Raw genomic sequence first — 20,995 nt, forward strand, 5'->3', positions numbered from 1 at the left:
AAAAGATATTTCAGTCCGTTCCCCTACTTCTTACTTTCATAAAAAGCATCCCGGGACGGCAAGAATAGTCCTACTAAAAAAACGATAACTTTTTTCATTCAGATTCCAGGGGCTGCTCGCACTTCTCTGTGAACTCCAGAGGCTGCAGCAGCCCCTCCCTGAGCTCCCACAGACCGAGGGCAAGCCCATTGTCATTCCAATTGAGGCTGATTAACCCCGTTTGGAATGACAATGCGCCCGCCCTCTGCCTTTAGCACATCAAGTGAGTGAGATCGGAGTTGGTGATTACCAGGGCCTGACTGGGTACAGAAACCGGCCCTGGCAAACTGCTCAGCGAGCCACCCCTGGGGTGAGGGGGAGTGCAGCCCAGCAGCTTGAGCATATGTGCTTTCTGTTTTGGGCAATAAATCTGCCTTTTACCAAGTGAACTCACAAATAAGAATTAGTGGTCGTATTTCAGAGACCAGTTTCACCCAGACCTATAACAAAAAGCTTCATTGCACTTATGTCGTAATGCTTTGTACCTTCCTGTACTTTACTACAGACATCTTGCTACCACCCATTGCCACTTGTGTTCAGCGGTCCTTATTGTCGGGCGTTGAGAGACATTTCTTGATTTTCTCATCATCAGTCATTTGCAAATCAATAGGATTACCTCTCTTTTGATATTAGTCCTTATCACCGTCAACCCTATCCCTGTGTTATATTTGTTCATTTATTTACTATGTATTTATTTTTATAGTTTTATATAGTGCAAACTTAACATAATAGGTATAAGAGCACTTTACATTAAAACAGTTTCATACATACATTTTTCATTTCTTTTCGGCGAAATTCACAAAGTACCAGTATTAGGTCACAGATAATATTTCCAGTTCCATTTCAGTTGTGTCCGATTTTGTTACAGGGGGCCGATATTGCCGACCCCCAGTAACAAAATCAGCCTCCCAGGGGCCCAAAGCCGGCCCCCACCCTAGCAGCCTACCGGAGAAACGCCTGGTGCCTGCTATGGCCATTCCGGGCCTGGTGATTACAGAGGAGCTTTCCCCAGACAGAGTACTGTGGGGAACTTGACACCTTGTGTAATTTGTCAATGTTGTACACGGATTGAACTGGGCAGGAGCAGTGGGAGCAGTGAACGGACAGAAGAGGTGACAGGAAAGGAGAGGTACTAGGGCAGGAGAGGTGACCGGGCAGGAGAGGTGACCGGGCAGGAGAAGTGACAGGTAGGAAGAGTGACAGGCAGGAGAAGTGACGGGGCAGGAGAAGAGACAGGGCAGGAGAAGTCAAGGGGCAGGAGCGGTGATTAGGCATGGGCAGGAGCAGTAACCGGCAGTAGCAGTGTACAGATAGGGGCATTGAACGGATAAGAGCTGTGAACGGGACAGGAGAAGTGATGGGACAAAGAAGTGATGGGACAGAAGAGGTTATTGGGCTGGAGCGGTGATCAGGCAGGAGTGCTGACCGGACAGGAGCAGTGAACGAGCAGGAGCCGTGACGGGGCAGGAAAAGTGATTGGGTGGCAAATGTGATGAGGCAGGAAAAGTGAGAGTCCAGGAGCAGTGACGGGGCAGGAGAGGCAACAGGAAAGGAGAGGTGACTGGGCAGGAGAGGTGACTGGGCAGGAGAGGTGACTGGGCAGGAGAGGTAACTGGGCAGGAGAGGTAACTGGGCAGGAGAAGTGACGGGGCAGGAGAAGTAATCGGGTAGGAGAGGTGACGGGCAGGAGAGATGACGGGGCAGGAGAGGTGACGGGGCAGGCGAGGTGATGGGGCAGGGAAGGTGACGGGCAGGAGAGGTGACGGGGCAGGAGAGGTGACGGGGCATGAGCTAGAGCAGTAACCGGGCGGGAGCGGTAAAAGGATAGTAGCGATCTAAGGACTGGAGCGGTGAACGGGGCAGGAGCAGTGAACAGGACAGGAGCAGTTAACAGGGCAGGAGCAGTTAACAGGGCAGGAGCAGTAAACGGGGCAGGAGCAGTAAGAGGGGCAGGAGCAGTAAACGGGGCAGGAGCAGTGAACGGGGTAGGAGCAGTTAACAGGGCAGGAGCAGTAAACGGGGCAGGAGCAGTAAACGGGGCAGGAGCAGTGAACGGGGCAGGAGCAGTGAACGGGGTAGGAGCAGTGAACTGGTCAGGAGCAGTGACGAGGCAGGAGCAGTGCCAGGGCAGGAGAAGTGATGGGGCAGGAGAGGCGACAGGGCAGGAGAGATGATGTGGAAGGAGAGGCAACAGGGCAGGAGAGGTGGCCAGGCACAAGAAGTGACTGGCAGGTGACATGACAGGCAGGTGATGTGATGGGCAGGAGAGGTGATGGGCAGGAGAAGTGACAGGGCAGGAGAAGTGACAGGGCAGGAGAGGTGACTGGGCAGGAGAGGTGACGGGGCATGAGCTAGAGCAGTAACCGGGCGGGAGCGGTAAAAGGATAGTAGCGATCTAAGGACTGGAGCGGTGAACGGGGCAGGAGCAGTGAACAGGACAGGAACAGTGAACAGGGCAGGAGCAGTTAACAGGGCAGGAGCAGTTAACAGGGCAGGAGCAGTTAACAGGGCAGGAGCAGTTAACAGGGCAGGAGCAGTTAACAGGGCAGGAGCAGTAAACTGGGCAGGAGCAGTGAACGGGGTAGGAGCAGTGAACAGGACAGGAACAGTGAACAGGGCAGGAGCAGTGAACAGGACAGGAACAGTGAACAGGGCAGGAGCAGTTAACAGGGCAGGAGCAGTTAACAGGGCAGGAGCAGTTAACAGAGCAGGAGCAGTTAACGGGGCAGGAGCAGTAAACGGGGCAGGAGCAGTGACGGGGCAGGAGCAGTGCCAGGGCAGGAGCAGTGCCAGGGCAGGAGAAGTGATGGGGCAGGAGAGGCGACAGGGCAGGAGAGATGATGTGAAAGGAGAGGCAACAGGGCAGGAGAGGTGGCCAGGCACAAGAAGTGACTGGCAGGTGACATGACAGGCAGGTGATGTGATGGGCAGGAGAGGTGATGGGCAGGAGAAGTGACAGGGCAGGAGAGGTGACTGGGCAGGAGAGGTTACGGGGCAGGAGAAGTGATGAAGCAGTAGAAGTAATGGGGCAGGAGCTGTGATTAGGCATGAGCTGGATCAGTGAACGGGGCAGGATCAGTGAACGGGGCAGGAGCAGTGAATTGGGTAGGAGCAATGAACGGGGCAGAAGTGACGGTGCAGGAAAAGTGACAGGACAGGAGAAGTGACGGGACAGGAGAAGTGACGGGACAGGAGAAGTGACGGGACAGGAAAAGTGACGGGACAGGAAAAATGACGGGACAGGAAAAGGGACGGGACAGGAAAAGTGACGGGACAGGAGAAGTGACGGGACAGGAAAAGTGACGGGACTGGAGAAGTGACGGGGCCGGAGAAGTGACGGTACTGGAGAAGTGACGGGACAGGAGAAGTGACGGGACAGTAGAAGTGATGGGGAAGGAGAGGCAACAGGGCAGGAGAAGTGACTGGGCAGGAGAAGTGACTGGGCAGGAGAAGTGACTGGGCAGGAGAAGTGACTGGGCAGGAGAAGTGACTGGGCAGGAGAAGTGACTGGGCAGGAGAAGTGACTGGGCAGAAGAAGTGACGGGTAGGTGACATGACGGGCAGGTGACGTGACAGGGCAGGAGAGGAGTAGTGACCGGTCTGGAAAAGTGACCGGGCCGGAGAAGTGAAGGGGCAGGAGAGGTGATCGGGCAGGAGAGGTGACGGGGCAGGAGAGGTGACGGGGCAGGAGTGGTGGTGAGCAAAAAACAATGGATTTTTAAGCCCAGATTTCTGAACTGGGGTCAATGTATGACATTGTTCTGCATTCTGTCCATCAATTGTTCTTTTTGCATTTGTCACCCCGAGTGGGACGGGTATGCCCAGACGTGGGTTCCGTGCTCTCCATGCCACTGGAAGCAAGCTATCCTGGCTGATGAGGGCTGAAAGCCCGAAACCGGTCCTAGGAAGCTTGTATCCAGTCCAGGGAGGCCCTGGCTTGGCAGTTCAGGCTGGGCTGTTCCCGTGAGGCTCAGGGTCGACTGATTTGCATATGGCAGGATCCAAACTGGAATGGCATGGTGAGCAAAGAAACAATTGATTTAGGCCCAGATCTCTGTACTGGGGTGGATGTATGATATTGTTCTGCATTCTGTCCACCAGTTGTTCTTTTTTGCTATATTATGATTGAGCAGCTAGCTGGCTGACATGAATATGAAATAGCCTTTGTGGGTTTCCGTGAGTCTAGATTCTCCTGGAGAGTCCCTTTCTCTTCTGAGCCCTGCTTAACACATGTGTACAGGAGGAGCCCTGTATTCATGACCTCAATGTTTGAGACAAAAAATAATCATGGATTTATGAACAACGCATTAAGGTAACATGTTCCTGCTTATATTTCATACGCTTTCCATAAACCTGTATTCCCTATGAGTGTTTGCTTTTTCCTGAATTAAACCTCAAATAAACATGTTTATCCATTGTTTTAATTAAATAACGTTATAAGCTGTAACTGGTCAGTGAAATGCAAAACGTACTAAAAATTGGTAAGTTTTGCTATTTTTAGCCACACCCCTGACTCCGCCCACTGATTCAATCTTCGGTTATTCCCGCCCCCTGATTCTCCACCCACAGTTCCCCTACTTTTTTTCCCCCACTTCGACCCCTGGTGGGCAGAGGACAAGGACTCGCTGTCTGTCTTTTCCTTCTTATCCAAATCAGACAAGCACATTCTCCACTTATGCGCTGACGCTGGTAGCTGATCACTCCCCCTTATTCCCTCTTTTTTTGACGATCCTCACTTAGTGAAAACACCGACTCTTACCCTCTATTTTCTCTGTATGCCTTCATTCTTCCCCCTATGAAATCAATAAGCAAAGCAACATGGGTCCAGTACAGCCCAATGGACCTCTCTCAAAAGGCCTGCTGGGTGTGCGGAGGGGACCCAGCAGAGGATGAGAGACCCCAGCGTCACCAACGACCCACAGGGCACACCATTTCGCCGCTTCAGGTCTCCACCTTCCGGCCACAGGAAGGAGGGCAGTAGCTTCCCAGTCCCTGTGGTGCTCACTCAGCAGGGGGGCCCGCACGAATCACCCCTGTATTCTCCTTCACCAAGGTCCTCTTAAGCACCACTGGCCTCACATCGGACGCTGCTGGAGGCCCTGTAAACACCAATACAGCAGGAAGGGGGACTGGATGGCATTGCCCCTCACCAGGCATCCTCGGGTCATGCGATGTGCTGATTCCAGCCTCTGGGCACTGGGGAGCCGAGTAGGTCTACTGCTGTGGGTTTGTATTGTTTCGTGGGCCGCTCCTCAGACCCAGGCCTGTCTCGTGTGTACGCCGACCCAGGGACAGGTGAGGCCGGGGTCCGCCGCGGCAGACTGTCTGTGACTCATAAGTGGAAGTTGCAGTGTAATGTCTTCTGGGGTCTACATGCGAGTGGTGCACCCCGGGACACCACAGGCCTCGGGCGGGTTGCTTCCAGGAGATGTTGCCCCCACGGGCCCTGATGCAGCAATAGACGTGGCCGAAGGGCACACGCTCCTCACCACGTGACTTTGGGCGCTGCAGTGCGACGGTCGAGCCCCTCCAACAGTGGGGTGCTGAGCATTCTGCACGTTTTAGGGTCACTTTTTGCTGTTGGCCTCACAGCAGGCCTGGAGACAGCTGTGCGCACCTGCAAGGGCCAGGGACTGTAGGGTGCAGCCACGATAAATCTGCTGGGATCCGCAGGTGTGGAATGTGGCAGAATGCCCCCCAGAACCTGTGTGTGCAGGTGGCACAGGCCGGCAGCCTCTACTGCAGCGCAGTCAGACCTCAGGACAGCCACAGCTCCTCACCACCACCCCGGGCTGCTCATCTGTCTGCTGGTGAGCGGGTATGTCCCAGCCTGGAACACCACGGGAATTCGTCACTTTCAGTGGGGGCCCGGTTGTCAGATGAGCTTTGGTAAGCGCTGTCCGCTCACTCCGCCATCTTGGCCATGCCCCGGCACATTCCTTCCAACAGTTAATACTTTGTCAAAACATTGCAGCCATCAAGTCACAGACTTTGCTAATTTTACCACTTTTATGTTAATTAAATGAGAAAAAAGCTAAGGGGCCAATTACGAAGTTTGGCGGTCTGGCGTAGTGGAGTGGCAGTGGTGGTCCACCCACCGCTGCACCGGCGATCCAAGCCCCTCATTATGACTTAAGTGGTTGTACTTTCATGGGACCGCTGATGCTGCCAGGGAACCGACATTCCCGAGTGGTGTTGTGGCAGTCCTGAGGCTGAAATGTGCTTGCCTGGACTGCTGCGGTCCCGTCAAGCATATTACGAATTCCCTCTCTGCTACGGTTTTCATGGTGGTTCCTGCAACATGCGTCATGCCATGTGGATGTACACAAGGGGGCAAAACATATGCCCCCTTGTGTAAATGCACAACAGTTCCTGCACAGTCCATGTCATGCAAGAATTGTTTTTGGGCGTTCCCATTGCGGTGCCCATTTTTAGAGGCACCACTGTGGGAATGCCAAAAACCAGCCCTCCACAGAAGAGAAAACTCCTAATCTGGGGTGCGGGTCGACCATGCCTCTTGTGCAGTGGAAGTGTGGTGGTGGAGTATCGCCAACTCGTGCTGGGCCAAAAGTCATAATCGGGCCCTAAGGGCTCTATTATGAGTCTGGTGGTCCACAGACTCCCAGAGTCGGGGGCGGTGACAGTGGCGTTCTTCCAATTGGCCTTCTACAATTAGGGCGGTCGGACTTCCATTGCTCTGCCGCAGCCGCCAGGGAACCACCATTCCCTTGTCGTGTTGTAGTGGTCAGGAGCCACAATATGCTTGGTATGACTGCGACAGTCCCATCAAGCATATTACGAGTTTCATCTCTGTCCCAGTTTTCACTGTAGTTCCTCCTCCATGAAAACTATGGCGGAGAGGAAACAAAGGGGAGGGGGCCCTACAGGGCCCTCTTGTGCCTCTGTTCCCTGGGGTGCATGCAGTGGGCACAACATGTGCCCCCTGTATGCATGCACCACAGTTTCTGAATGGCATGGACTTTACAGTCCATGCCATACAGAAACTGTTTCTGGCATTGCCATTGCAATGCCTACTTTTAGGGTACCGCCATGGGAACCTCCCAAAAAAGCCCGCTAGGCATGAGAAATACTTGTAATCTGACAGGTGGCCTGACAGTGGGTTTGGCAATGCGGCGGCGGGGCGGACTCGGTGCGGCACCGCCAAACGCGTAATCAGGCCCTAAAACATCACCTTAAAATAATGTCGCTCATCCGTATTTGATTATATACCTTATTTTCGATTACATTTCCAGTTCAAGAGAGAAATTTAAAACACATATAGTTGAAGAACTGATAATGTTGAATGAAGTAAGTATTCAGATGAAGAACCAGTTGTATGACAAATAGGTGTAGCTCCATGCAGCTAGATTCAGAGACACGGATGGCAAAACATTTATTTTTGCAAATTCATTGGCTTTGGAAAAAGATAAAATTAAGATTTGTGCTTATGTGTTCCTTTGACTTTAACGTGATGTCTTTTTGGTGATGTTTAAGTCTATACTGCTGTTCCTCCTGTATGAAACGTGGCCTTGGACCCATCCCTCTTACTGCAGACCTCAATTACTAATAATGGTTTCCCTTTCCAAGGCCCCTGGATGGAGCATGTGTGAAAGAAAAAAAATATGTCCCTAAAGTAAAAACTGTCAATCAAGAGATGTATTGATCCATTGATTTTCGGACATTAAAAACATCTTGTTTTACAGAATCCACAGTCCAAGGTATCTCTGAGGTATATACTAGTTTAGCAGACAGGTATCCCTTACTGACAAAGACTCTGGGGAGCAGGAGTCTCTGTGGTTGCAGCAACTTTCCTTTAAAATCGACCTTTGGGACCAGACAATAAACAAAAACAGGTTTGCCTATGTACAAGTAGTAAGGACCAACACAGTAGTTGAGTAGAAGTAGGATTTATTGTAGGAACAGGCAGGTACGACCACACTTGTCCACAGCCAGCATACAACTGACTCGCAGTATAACATTCTAGAATTAGTGGCATCCAGTTACCTGGGGACAGGTAACCTAGATACCACAGTACAGAAAAATAACTAAAGACCACTTCCTCCAATGATGATTTGCCTTGTTGCTGAAAATGTAAATACATTGGTGGAACCCTGCTGAAGACGGCATTCTGATTCTATATTTTGTGTCTATGACGCTCGGACTCTTGCATTGTTGTCTGTTGTCTGTGTCTATGTGCGTGTCTGGGAGTCTGGCATGTCTGCCAGCAGGGACAGTGTTCAGAAGTGGAGGAAGCGCCCAGAGCTGGGCAGCGGTGAGGCAGGCTAAAGTTTGACGGACTTCAACTGCTGTGCTCAGCCCCCTCCTTATTCCTGCTCACCTTGAACGACGGGACGGGCCGAGGCAACAGCATGATGGTGACCATTGATCTCGAGCAGGAGTGCTTGAAGGACTCGCCCCGTTTCAGAGCCGCTTTGAAGGAAGTTGACGGTGAGGTGACGGAACTGGAAGTGAAACTTGATAAGCTTGTTCAGTTATGTGTTGGCATGGTTGATGCAGGCAAGGCCTTTTGTGCTGCCAACAAGCAATTTATGAATGGCATTCTGGACCTCGCACAGTATTTAAGCAAGGATGTGCTGATAGAGTCTAGCTTGACAAAGTTTTCAGACGGCCTCCAAGAAGTGATCAATTATCACACAATCCTGTTTGACCAAGCTCAGAGATCCATCAAAATACAGCTCCAGATATTTATTAAGGATGATCTTCGAAAATTCAAGGATGCAAAGAAGCAGTTTGATAAGGTCAGTAAAGAAAAAGAAAACGCACTAGTTAAAAATGCCCGAGTTAAAAGAACAAAACTGCACGAGGTAGAGGAAGCAACAAACATCTTAATTGCAAAACGAAAACGCTTCCGGCATATAGCTTTGGACAACGTCCTCCAAATCAATGCTCTTCAGTCAAAGCAGAGGTCTGAAATTTTAAAATCAATGTTATCCTTCATGTACGCACATCTAGGCTTCTTCCACCTGGGCTTCCATCTCTTCAGTGAACTTGAACCTGTCATGAAAGAGCTTGGTTCACAGTTGGATGGGCTTGTTCTGGATGCAGCAAAAGAGAAGAGGGACATGGAACAAAAGCACTCCACTATTCAGCAAAAGGATTTCACCATCGATGATCTCCGACTTGAAGACAATGTTGATGAGGCTAATGACATTGTAATGGAAGGATATCTCTTTAAAAGGACCAGTAATACCTTTAAAACTTGGAACAGGCACTGGTTCTCAATACAAAACAACCAACTGGCATATGAGAGAAAAAAATGAAGGATAGCCCCACAGTGGTTGTCGAAGATTTACGGCTCTGCACAGTTAAACACCGTGAAGACATAGCAAGACGTTTCTGCTTTGAAGTAGTCTCACCAACAAAGAGCTGTATGCTACAAGCGGACTCAGAAAAGCTGCGACAGGCATGGGTTAAAGTTGTCCAAACAAGTATTGCTACAGCATATAGTGAAAAGTGTGATGAGACGGAGATGCTGGATAAGACATCTTCACCTTCCACAGGAAGTCTGGACTCTGGCAGCGAGGTGAAAGAGGAATTATTTGAAGGTGCAAGTATTGCTACAGCATATAGTGAAAAGAGTGATGAGACAGAGAAGCTGGATAAGACATCTTCACCTTCCACAGGAAGTCTGGACTCTGGCAGCGAGGTGAAAGAGGATTTATTTGAATGTGCAAGTATTGCTACAGCATATAGTGAAAAGAGTGATGAGACAGAGAAGCTGGATAAGACATATTCACCTTCCACAGGAAGTCTGGACTCTGGCAGCGAGGTGAAAGAGGATTTATTTGAATGTGCAAGTATTGCTACAGCATATAGTGAAAAGAGTGATGAGATGGAGAAGCTGGATAAGACATCTTCACCTTCCACAGGAAGTCTGGACTCTGGCAGCGAGGTGAAAGAGGAATTATTTGAAGGTGCAAGTATTGCTACAGCATATAGTGAAAAGAGTGATGAGACAGAGAAGCTGGATAAGACATCTTCACCTTCCACAGGAAGTCTGGACTCTGGCAGCGAGGTGAAAGAGGATTTATTTGAATGTGCAAGTATTGCTACAGCATATAGTGAAAAGAGTGATGAGATGGAGAAGCTGGATAAGACATCTTCACCTTCCACAGGAAGTCTGGACTCTGGCAGCGAGGTGAAAGAGGATTTATTTGAATGTGCAAGTATTGCTACAGCATATAGTGAAAAGAGTGATGAGATGGAGAAGCTAGATAAGACATCTTCACCTTCCACAGGAAGTCTGGACTCTGGCAGCGAGGTGCAAGAGGAATTATTTGAAGGTGCAAGTATTGCTACAGCATATAGTGAAAAGAGTGATGAGATGGAGAAGCTGGATAAGACATCTTCACCTTCCACAGGAAGTCTGGACTCTGGCAGCGAGGTGAATGAGGAATTATTTGAAGGTGCAAGTATTGCTACAGCATATAGTGAAAAGAGTGATGAGACAGAGAAGCTGGATAAGACATCTTCACCTTCCACAGGAAGTCTGGACTCTGGCAGCGAGGTGAAAGAGGATTTATTTGAATGTGCAAGTATTGCTACAGCATATAGTGAAAAGAGTGATGAGACAGAGAAGCTGGATAAGACATCTTCACCTTCCACAGGAAGTCTGGACTCTGGCAGCGAGGTGAAAGAGGATTTATTTGAATGTGCAAGTATTGCTACACCATATAGTGAAAAGAGTGATGAGATGGAGAAGCTGGATAAGACATCTTCACCTTCCACAGGAAGTCTGGACTCTGGCAGCGAGGTGAAAGAGGAATTATTTGAAGGTGCAAGTATTGCTACAGCATATAGTGAAAAGAGTGATGAGATGGAGAAGCTGGATAAGACATCTTCACCTTCCACAGGAAGTCTGGACTCTGGCAGCGAGGTGAAAGAGGAATTATTTGAAGGTGCAAGTATTGCTACAGCATATAGTGAACAGAGTGATGAGACAGAGAAGCTGGATAAGACATCTTCACCTTCCACAGGAAGTCTGGACTCTGGCAGCGAGGTGAAAGAGGATTTATTTGAATGTGCAAGTATTGCTACAGCATATAGTGAAAAGAGTGATGAGATGGAGAAGCTGGATAAGACATCTTCACCTTCCACAGGAAGTCTGGACTCTGGCAGCGAGGTGAAAGAGGATTTATTTGAATGTGCAAGTATTGCTACAGCATATAGTGAAAAGAGTGATGAGACAGAGAAGCTGGATAAGACATATTCACCTTCCACAGGAAGTCTGGACTCTGGCAGCGAGGTGAAAGAGGATTTATTTGAATGTGCAAGTATTGCTACAGCATATAGTGAAAAGAGTGATGAGATGGAGAAGCTGGATAAGACATCTTCACCTTCCACAGGAAGTCTGGACTCTGGCAGCGAGGTGAAAGAGGAATTATTTGAAGGTGCAAGTATTGCTACAGCATATAGTGAAAAGAGTGATGAGACAGAGAAGCTGGATAAGACATCTTCACCTTCCACAGGAAGTCTGGACTCTGGCAGCGAGGTGAAAGAGGATTTATTTGAATGTGCAAGTATTGCTACAGCATATAGTGAAAAGAGTGATGAGATGGAGAAGCTGGATAAGACATCTTCACCTTCCACAGGAAGTCTGGACTCTGGCAGCGAGGTGAAAGAGGATTTATTTGAATGTGCAAGTATTGCTACAGCATATAGTGAAAAGAGTGATGAGATGGAGAAGCTAGATAAGACATCTTCACCTTCCACAGGAAGTCTGGACTCTGGCAGCGAGGTGCAAGAGGAATTATTTGAAGGTGCAAGTATTGCTACAGCATATAGTGAAAAGAGTGATGAGATGGAGAAGCTGGATAAGACATCTTCACCTTCCACAGGAAGTCTGGACTCTGGCAGCGAGGTGAAAGAGGATTTATTTGAATGTGCAAGTATTGCTACAGCATATAGTGAAAAGAGTGATGAGACAGAGAAGCTGGATAAGACATCTTCACCTTCCACAGGAAGTCTGGACTCTGGCAGCGAGGTGAAAGAGGATTTATTTGAATGTGCAAGTATTGCTACACCATATAGTGAAAAGAGTGATGAGATGGAGAAGCTGGATAAGACATCTTCACCTTCCACAGGAAGTCTGGACTCTGGCAGCGAGGTGAAAGAGGAATTATTTGAAGGTGCAAGTATTGCTACAGCATATAGTGAAAAGAGTGATGAGATGGAGAAGCTGGATAAGACATCTTCACCTTCCACAGGAAGTCTGGACTCTGGCAGCGAGGTGAAAGAGGAATTATTTGAAGGTGCAAGTATTGCTACAGCATATAGTGAACAGAGTGATGAGACAGAGAAGCTGGATAAGACATCTTCACCTTCCACAGGAAGTCTGGACTCTGGCAGCGAGGTGAAAGAGGATTTATTTGAATGTGCAAGTATTGCTACAGCATATAGTGAAAAGAGTGATGAGATGGAGAAGCTGGATAAGACATCTTCACCTTCCACAGGAAGTCTGGACTCTGGCAGCGAGGTGAAAGAGGATTTATTTGAATGTGCAAGTATTGCTACAGCACATAGTGAAAAGAGTGATGAGATGGAGAAGCTAGATAAGACATCTTCACCTTCCACAGGAAGTCTGGACTCTGGCAGCGAGGTGCAAGAGGAATTATTTGAAGGTGCAAGTATTGCTACAGCATATAGTGAAAAGAGTGATGAGATGGAGAAGCTGGATAAGACATCTTCACCTTCCACAGGAAGTCTGGACTCTGGTAGCGAGGTGCAAGAGGAATTATTTGAAGGTGCAAGTATTGCTACAGCATATAGTGAAAAGAGTGATGAGATGGAGAAGCTGGATAAGACATCTTCACCTTCCACAGGAAGTCTGGACTCTGGCAGCGAGGTGAAAGAGGAATTATTTGAAGGTGAAATTGAATTACAGCTGATTCCATGTATTGCTGGAAACTCTGTCTGCTGCGATTGTGGTCTGGCGGATCCGCCATGGGCCAGCATCAACCTTGGAATCATCCTGTGCATTGAGTGTGCTGGGATTCACAGGAGTCTTGGTGTGCACTTTTCAAAAGTAAGGTCATTAACTTTAGATACATGGGCGCCTGAATTACTAATGCTGATGCTTGAACTGGGAAATCAAGTTATTAATCAAATATATGAAGCTAAATTGAAAACCCTTGGAGTGAAGAAGCCAGACAAGGAAAGTCCAAGACTGGAAAAGGAGGAATATATCAGAGCAAAGTACGTGGAAAAGAGGTTTGTGAATCAGGACTGCGTTGCTTTACACCCTCTTGGTGGACAGAAATGGCCTTATTCCGAGAGCAAGAACGAAGACCCCAATAGTTCTGAGAAGTCCCTGGCATCACAGGATCACTTCTCAACATCTTCCAGAAGTTCAGTGGAAAGCAACAACAGTGGAATCAACTTCAGTTCAGATAGCAGGCGAGAACTTCTTGCATCTACTGTCTCCTCAAACAGTTTGTATGAACCAGTCCTAGAGGTCGAGAAGCGAGATTCTTCAGTATTCCAGGATTCGGAAAAGTTTCATCCAGGGCTGCACCTTTATCGAGCTGCGTATGAGGAAAGACTTCCTGATATGGCGGAAGCATTGGCACATGGCGCAGATGTTAACTGGGTGAATGCAGAGGAAAACAACGCAACACCGCTCATTCAGGCTGTGCATGGGGGTTCTTTGGTCGCCTGTGAGTTCCTGCTGCAGAATGGCGCCAATGTTAATCACATGGATCTGTGTGGCAGAGGACCCCTGCATCATGCAACTGTTTTAGGGCACACTGGGCTAGTCTGCTTATTTCTGAAGCGTTGGGCATATCAGCACGCCATAGATGAAGAAGGAAAAGACCCCTTGACTATTGCAGTTGAAGCTGCAAATACTGACATTGTAACACTGTTGCGAGGGGCAAGTATGAATGAGGAGAAGCTGGATCAGACATCTTCACCTTCCACAGGAAGTCTGGACTCTGGCAGCGAGGTGAAAGAGGAATTCTTTGAAGGTGCAAGTACTGCTACAGCATATAGTGAAAAGAGTGATGAGACGGAGAAGCTGGATAAGACATCTTCACCTTCCACAGGAAGTCTGGACTCTGGCAGCGAGGTGAAAGAGGAATTATTTGAAGGTGCAAGTATTGCTACAGCATATAGTGAAAAGAGTGATGAGACAGAGAAGCTGGATAAGACATCTTCACCTTCCACAGGAAGTCTGGACTCTGGCAGCGAGGTGGAAGAGGAATTATTTGAAGGTGCAAGTATTGCTACAGCATATAGTGAAAAGAATGATGAGACGGAGACGCTGGATAAGACATCTTCACCTTCCACAGGAAGTCTGGACTCTGGTAGCGAGGTGAAAGAGGAATTATTTGAAGGTGCAAGTATTGCTACAGCATATAGGGAAAAGAGTGATGAGACAGAGAAGCTGGATAAGACATCTTCACCTTCCACAGGAAGTCTGGACTCTGGCAGCGAGGTGAAAGAGGAATTATTTGAAGGTGAAATTGAATTACAGCTGATTCCGTGTATTGCTGGAAACTCTGTCTGCTGCGATTGTGGTCTGGCGGATCCGCCATGGGCCAGCATCAACCTTGGAATCATCCTGTGCATTGAGTGTGCTGGGATTCACAGGAGTCTTGGTGTGCACTTTTCAAAAGTAAGGTCATTAACTTTAGATACATGGGAGCCTGAATTACTAATGCTGATGCTTGAACTGGGAAATCAAGTTATTAATCAAATATATGAAGCTAAATTGAAAACCCTTGGAGTAAAGAAGCCAGACAAGGAAAGTCCAAGACTGGAAAAGGAGGAATATATCAGAGCAAAGTACGTGGAAAAGAGGTTTGTGAATCAGGACTGCGTTGCTTCACACCCTCTTGGTGGACAGAAATGGCCTTATTCCGAGTGCCAGAACGAAGACCCCAATAGTTCTGAGAAGTCCCTGGCATCACAGGATCACTTCTCAACATCTTCCAGAAGTTCAGTGGAAAGCAACAACAGTGGAATCAACTTCAGTTCAGATAGCAGGCGAGAACTTCTTGCATCTACTGTCTCCTCAAACAGTTTGTATGAACCAGTCCTAGAGGTCGAGAAGCGAGATTCTTCAGTATTTCAGGATTCGGAAAAGTTTCATCCAGGGCTGCACCTTTATCGAGCTGCGTATGAGGAAAGCCTTCCTGATATGGCAGAAGCATTGGCACATGGCGCAGATGTTAACTGGGTGAATGGAGAGGAAAACAACGCAACACCACTCATTCAGGCTGTGCATGGGGGTTCTTTGGTCGCCTGTGAGTTCCTGCTGCAGAATGGCGCCAATGTTAATCACATGGATCTGTGTGGCAGAGGACCCCTGCATCATGCAACTGTTTTAGGGCACACTGGGCTAGTCTGCTTATTTCTGAAGCATTGGGCATATCAGCACGCCATAGATGAAGAAGGAAAAGACCCCTTGACTATTGCAGTTGAAGCTGCAAATACTGACATTGTAACACTGTTGTGAGGGGCAAGAATGAATGAGGAGAAGCTGGATAAGACATCTTCACATTCCACAGGAAGTCTGGACTCTGGCAGCGAGGTGAAAGAGGAATTATTTGAAGGTGCAAGTATTGCTACAGCATATAGTGAAAAGAATGATGAGACGGAGAAGCTGGATAAGACATCTTCACCTTCCACAGGAAGTCTGGACTCTGGCAGCGAGGTGAAAGAGGAATTATTTGAAGGTACAAGTATTGCTACAGCATATAGTGAAAAGAGTGATGAGACGGAGAAGCTGGATAAGCCATCTTCACCTTCCACAGGAAGTCTGGACTCTGGCAGCGAGGTGAAAGAGGAATTATTTGAAGGTACAAGTATTGCTACACCATATAGTGAAAAGAGTGATGAGACGGAGACGCTGGATAAGACATCTTCACCTTCCACAGGAAGTCTGGATTCTGGCAGCGAGGTGAAAGAGGAATTATTTGAAGGTGCAAGTATTGCTACAGCATATAGTGAAAAGAGTGATGAGACGGAGAAGCTGGATAAGACATCTTCACCTTCCACAGGAAGTCTGGACTCTGGCAGCGAGGTGAAAGAGGAATTATTTGAAGGTGCAAGTATTGCTACAGCATATAGTGAAAAGAGTGATGAGACAGAGAAGCTGGATAAGACATCTTCACCTTCCACAGGAAGTCTGGACTCTGGCAGCGAGGTGAAAGAGGAATTATTTGAAGGTGCAAGTATTGCTACAGCATATAGTGAAAAGAGTGATGAGACAGAGAAGCTGGATAAGACATCTTCACCTTCCACAGGAAGTCTAGACTCTGGCAGCGAGGTGAAAGAGGAATTATTTGAAGGTGCAAGTATTGCTACAGCATATAGTGAAAAGAGTGATGAGACGGAGAAGCTGGATAAGACATCTTCACCTTCCACGGGAAGTCTGGACTCTGGCAGCGAGGTGAAAGAGGAATTATTTGAAGGTGCAAGTATTGCTACTGCATATAGTGAAAAGAGTGATGAGACAGAGAAGCTGGATAAGACATCTTCACCTTCCACAGGAAGTCAGGACTCTGGCAGCGAGGTGAAAGAGGATTTATTTGAATGTGCAAGTATTGCTACAGCATATAGTGAAAAGAGTGATGAGATGGAGAAGCTGGATAAGACATCTTCACCTTCCACAGGAAGTCTGGACTCTGGCAGCGAGGTGCAAGAGGAATTATTTGAAGGTGAAATTGAATTACAGCTGATTCAGTGTATTGCTGGAAACTCTGTCTGCTGCGATTGTGGTCTGGCGGATCCGCCATGGGCCAGCATCAACCTTGGAATCATCCTGTGCATTGAGTGTGCTAGGATTCACAGGAGTCTTGGTGTGCACTTTTCAAAAGTAAGGTCATTAACTTTAGATACATGGGCGCCTGAATTACTAATGCTGATGCTTGAACTGGGAAATCAAGCTATTAATCAAATATATGAAGCTAAATTGAAAACCCTTGGAGTGAAGAAGCCAGACAAGGAAAGTCCAAGACTGGAAAAGGAGGAATATATCAGAGCAAAGTACGTGGAAAAGAGGTTTGTGAATCAGGACTGCGTTGCTTTACACCCTCTTGGTGGACAGAAATGGCCTTATTCCGAGTGCAAAAACGAAGACCCCAATAGTTCTGAGAAGTCCCTGGCATCACAGGATCACTTCTCAACATCTTCCAGAAGTTCAGTGGAAAGCAACAACAGTGGAATCAACTTCAGTTCAGTTAGCAGGCGAGAACTTCTTGCATCTACTGTCTCCTCAAACAGTTTGTATGAACCAGTCCTAGAGGTCGAGAAGCGAGATTCTTCAGTATTCCAGGATTCGGAAAAGTTTCATCCAGGGCTGCACCTTTATCGAGCTGCGTATGAGGAAAGACTTCCTGATATGGCAGAAGCATTGGCACATGGCGCAGATGTTAACTGGGTGAATGCAGAGGAAAACAACGCAACACCTCTCATTCGGGCTGTGCATGGGGGTTCTTTGGTCGCCTGTGAGTTCCTGCTGCAGAATGGCGCCAATGTTAATCACATGGATCTGTGTGGCAGAGGACCCCTGCATCATGCAACTGTTTTAGGGCACACTGGGCTAGTCTGCTTATTTCTGAAGCGTTGGGCATATCAGCACGCCATAGATGAAGAAGGAAAAGACCCCTTGACTATTGCAGTTGAAGCTGCAAATACTGACATTGTAACACTGTTGCGAGGGGCAAGTATGAATGAGGAGAAGCTGGATAAGTCATCTTCACCTTCCACAGGAAGTCTGGACTCTGGCAGCGAGGTGAAAGAGGAATTCTTTGAAGGTGCAAGTACTGCTACAGCATATAGTGAAAAGAGTGATGAGACGGAGAAGCTGGATAAGACATCTTCACCTTCCACAGGAAGTCTGGACTCTGGCAGCGAGGTGAAAGAGGAATTATTTGAAGGTGCAAGTATTGCTACAGCATATAGTGAAAAGAGTGATGAGACAGAGAAGCTGGATAAGACATCTTCACCTTCCACAGGAAGTCTGGACTCTGGTAGCGAGGTGGAAGAGGAATTCTTTGAAGGTGCAACTACTGCTACAGCATATGGTGAAAAGAGTGATGAGACGGAGAAGCTGGATAAGACATCTTCACCTTCCACAGGAAGTCTGGACTCTGGCAGCGAGGTGGAAGAGGAATTATTTGAAGGTGCAAGTATTGCTACAGCATATAGTGAAAAGAGTGATGAGACGGAGAAGCTGGATAAGACATCTTCACCTTCCACAGGAAGTCTGGTCTCTGGCAGCGAGGTGAAAGAGGAATTATTTGAAGGTGCAAGTATTGCTACAGCATACAGTGAAAAGAGTGATGAGACGGAGAAGCTGGATAAGACATCTTCACCTTCCACAGGAAGTCTGGACTCTGGCAGCGAGGTGAAAGAGGAATTATTTGAAGGTGCAAGTATTGCTACAGCATATAGTGAAAAGAGTGATGAGACGGAGAAGCTGGATAAGACATCTTCACCTTCCACAGGAAGTCTGGACTCTGGCAGCGAGGTGAAAGAGGAATTATTTGAAGGTGAAAGTGCATTACAGCTGATTCAGTGTATTGCTGGAAACTCTGTCTGCTGCGATTGTGGTCTGGCGGATCCGCCATGGGCCAGCATCAACCTTGGAATCATCCTGTGCATTGAGTGTGCTGGGATTCACACATTAACTTTAGATACATGGGAGCCTGAATTACTAATGCTGATGCTTGAACTGGGAAATCAAGTTATTAATCAAATATATGAAGCTAAATTGAAAACCCTTGGAGTGAAGAAGCCAGACAAGGAAAGTCCAAGACTGGAAAAGGAGGAATATATCAGAGCAAAGTACCTGGAAAAGAGGTTTGTGAATCAGGACTGCGTTGCTTCACACCCTCTTGGTGGACAGAAATGGCTTTATTCTGAGTGCAAGAACGAAGACCCCAATAGTTCTGAGAAGTCCCTGGCATCACAGGATCACTTTTCAACATCTTCCAGAAGTTCAGTGGAAAGCAACAACAGTGAAATCCACTTCAGTTCAGATGGCAGGCGAGAACTTCTTGCATCTACTGTCTCCTCAAACAGTTTGTATGAACCAGTCCTAGAGGTCGAGAAGCGAGATTCTTCAGTATTTCAGGATTCGGAAAAGTTTCATCCAGGATTGCACCTTTATCGAGCTGCGTATGAGGAAAGCCTTCCTGATATGGCAGAAGCATTGGCACATGGCGCAGATGTTAACTGGGTGAATGCAGAGGAAAACAACGCAACACCACTCGTTCAGGCTGTGCATGGGGGTTCTTTGGTCGCCTGTGAGTTCCTGCTGGAGAATGGCGCCAATGTTAATCACATGGATCTGTGTGGCAGAGGACCCCTGCATCATGCAACTGTTTTAGGGCACACTGGGCAAGTCTGCTTATTTCTGAAGCGTTGGGCAAATCAGCACGCCATAGATAAAGAAGGAAAAGACCCCTTGACTATTGCAGTTGAAGCTGCAAATACTGACATTGTAACACTGTTGCGAGGGGCAAGAATGAATGAGGAGATGCAGGAATCTGAAGGACTATATGGACAGTCAGGCGACGAGACCTACCAAGACATACTCTGTGATTTTTCACACCTGTCATCCAATAATCCTGAGAAATTAAACCTTTTCCAGCCGTCCGATACACCAAAGTCTTGAGTGATGTGGAGGAGAAAAAAGTACCCTTGTCCCTACCCCCATCTGGTGCTTCTGGAAGTAAAGTGCCTGGTACCTGGCTCATTGCCTGACTTGGGAACATTAGTTTAAGTACCGAACAGTCTGGGAGCTCCTACAGCATTTGATTGACACAATTAGTCTAGGGCTTTTATATGCAGAAAGACACCACAATGCACCAGGAATTATAAATACCTCAGCCACCAGTCTAGAAAAGTACTCCTTTGCTTTAAATGTATCAAGTTTCCACATGTTCTGACTGTCCATGTATTTCACCTTGTGGTACCTTGGGGGAAGGATAAACAGATTTGAAGACTTCTCATCGTAAATCCTAAGTGATGCAGATGCCATGCTACGTAGTGTATGTCAATTCTGGCGCCTGTTTTCCATGTAAAAAAGCACCAGTACATGTTCAAAAATTGTTTACACTTTCATTCTAGAGGGCAGCTTTTGAATATCTAATTGTAGTTTTCATGTCCTAGTCAACAATGACTAGTTTGCCATTTCAATTTTTTATCTTCAATAATGGAGATATCAGTTTTAAAATATACATTTGGCACTGAGTTAAATGGGCCCATGTAGCATTCTCGTTTATAAAGTTGTTGACAATTTTTAAAAATTCTTTAATATTATGAATGGTATGCAAAGTACGAGGTTTTCAGAATCCTAGCTAGCACCTTACTTGGATATACTGAAGGTAATTCTTGGAACCAAAGTAGGAAATTGCTAGGTGCACGTGTGTGCAAATAGTGCAAATTCAATTGAGTAACTTATCAGGTGCCCATAAGTTCCAGTACATCTGTACATTTCTCACACAGTGGGATTATTGTAGCGTAGTCGATTTTTCGCCAAAACATTGCACTCCATGCACCTTCTCTTGAAGCATCTCCAGTAGCGACAACCTTTCTCCAAACCCATGTCATTTTGTTCCCCCATTATATGCAAGTCCCGTATTCAACACAAAAAAAATGAAAATTAATTTGTACATAATTTTACCATTTTCAAAAAGTTATAGGAAATTCTTCATACTTGAAGGGAAATGTTAAGCAAACAAATGTATGTAAACGTTTTACTTCTTGAAGAGAACGAAATAAACAAAAACTGCATGTTTTAAAACAGTTATTTCCAAAAATAATATTAATTTATTAAGTTCAAACTAGTAATTTTGTGCCTTTAAGTGGTATAAGATTTGCAAAGAGTGGCGAGTTCTGTGTTGATTATTTCAAGCAGTTAGGCAAAATGAATTTGCTGCATGAATTTGGGGGTGGTTAATATGACCCTCGTTTACAAGAAAAT

General features: G+C 47.1%; 1 protein-coding gene across 1 annotated transcript; it reads left to right on the plus strand.

Annotated features, from left to right (window-relative positions):
* The first annotated feature begins 8,408 nt into the window (after positions 1 to 8,408).
* LOC147692202 (uncharacterized) lies at positions 8,409 to 19,684 on the plus strand. The gene is given in 5 exon segments (XM_086939508.1): positions 8,409 to 9,243; positions 12,882 to 14,030; positions 14,472 to 15,572; positions 16,677 to 17,825; positions 18,513 to 19,684. Coding segments are annotated over 5 exon segments (5,406 nt in total).
* Positions 19,685 to 20,995: the final 1,311 nt, after the last annotated feature.

The sequence above is a fragment of the Lissotriton vulgaris genome, chromosome 9, assembly GCF_964263255.1.
Source record: "Lissotriton vulgaris chromosome 9, aLisVul1.2, whole genome shotgun sequence".
NCBI lineage: Eukaryota > Metazoa > Chordata > Amphibia > Caudata > Salamandridae > Lissotriton > Lissotriton vulgaris.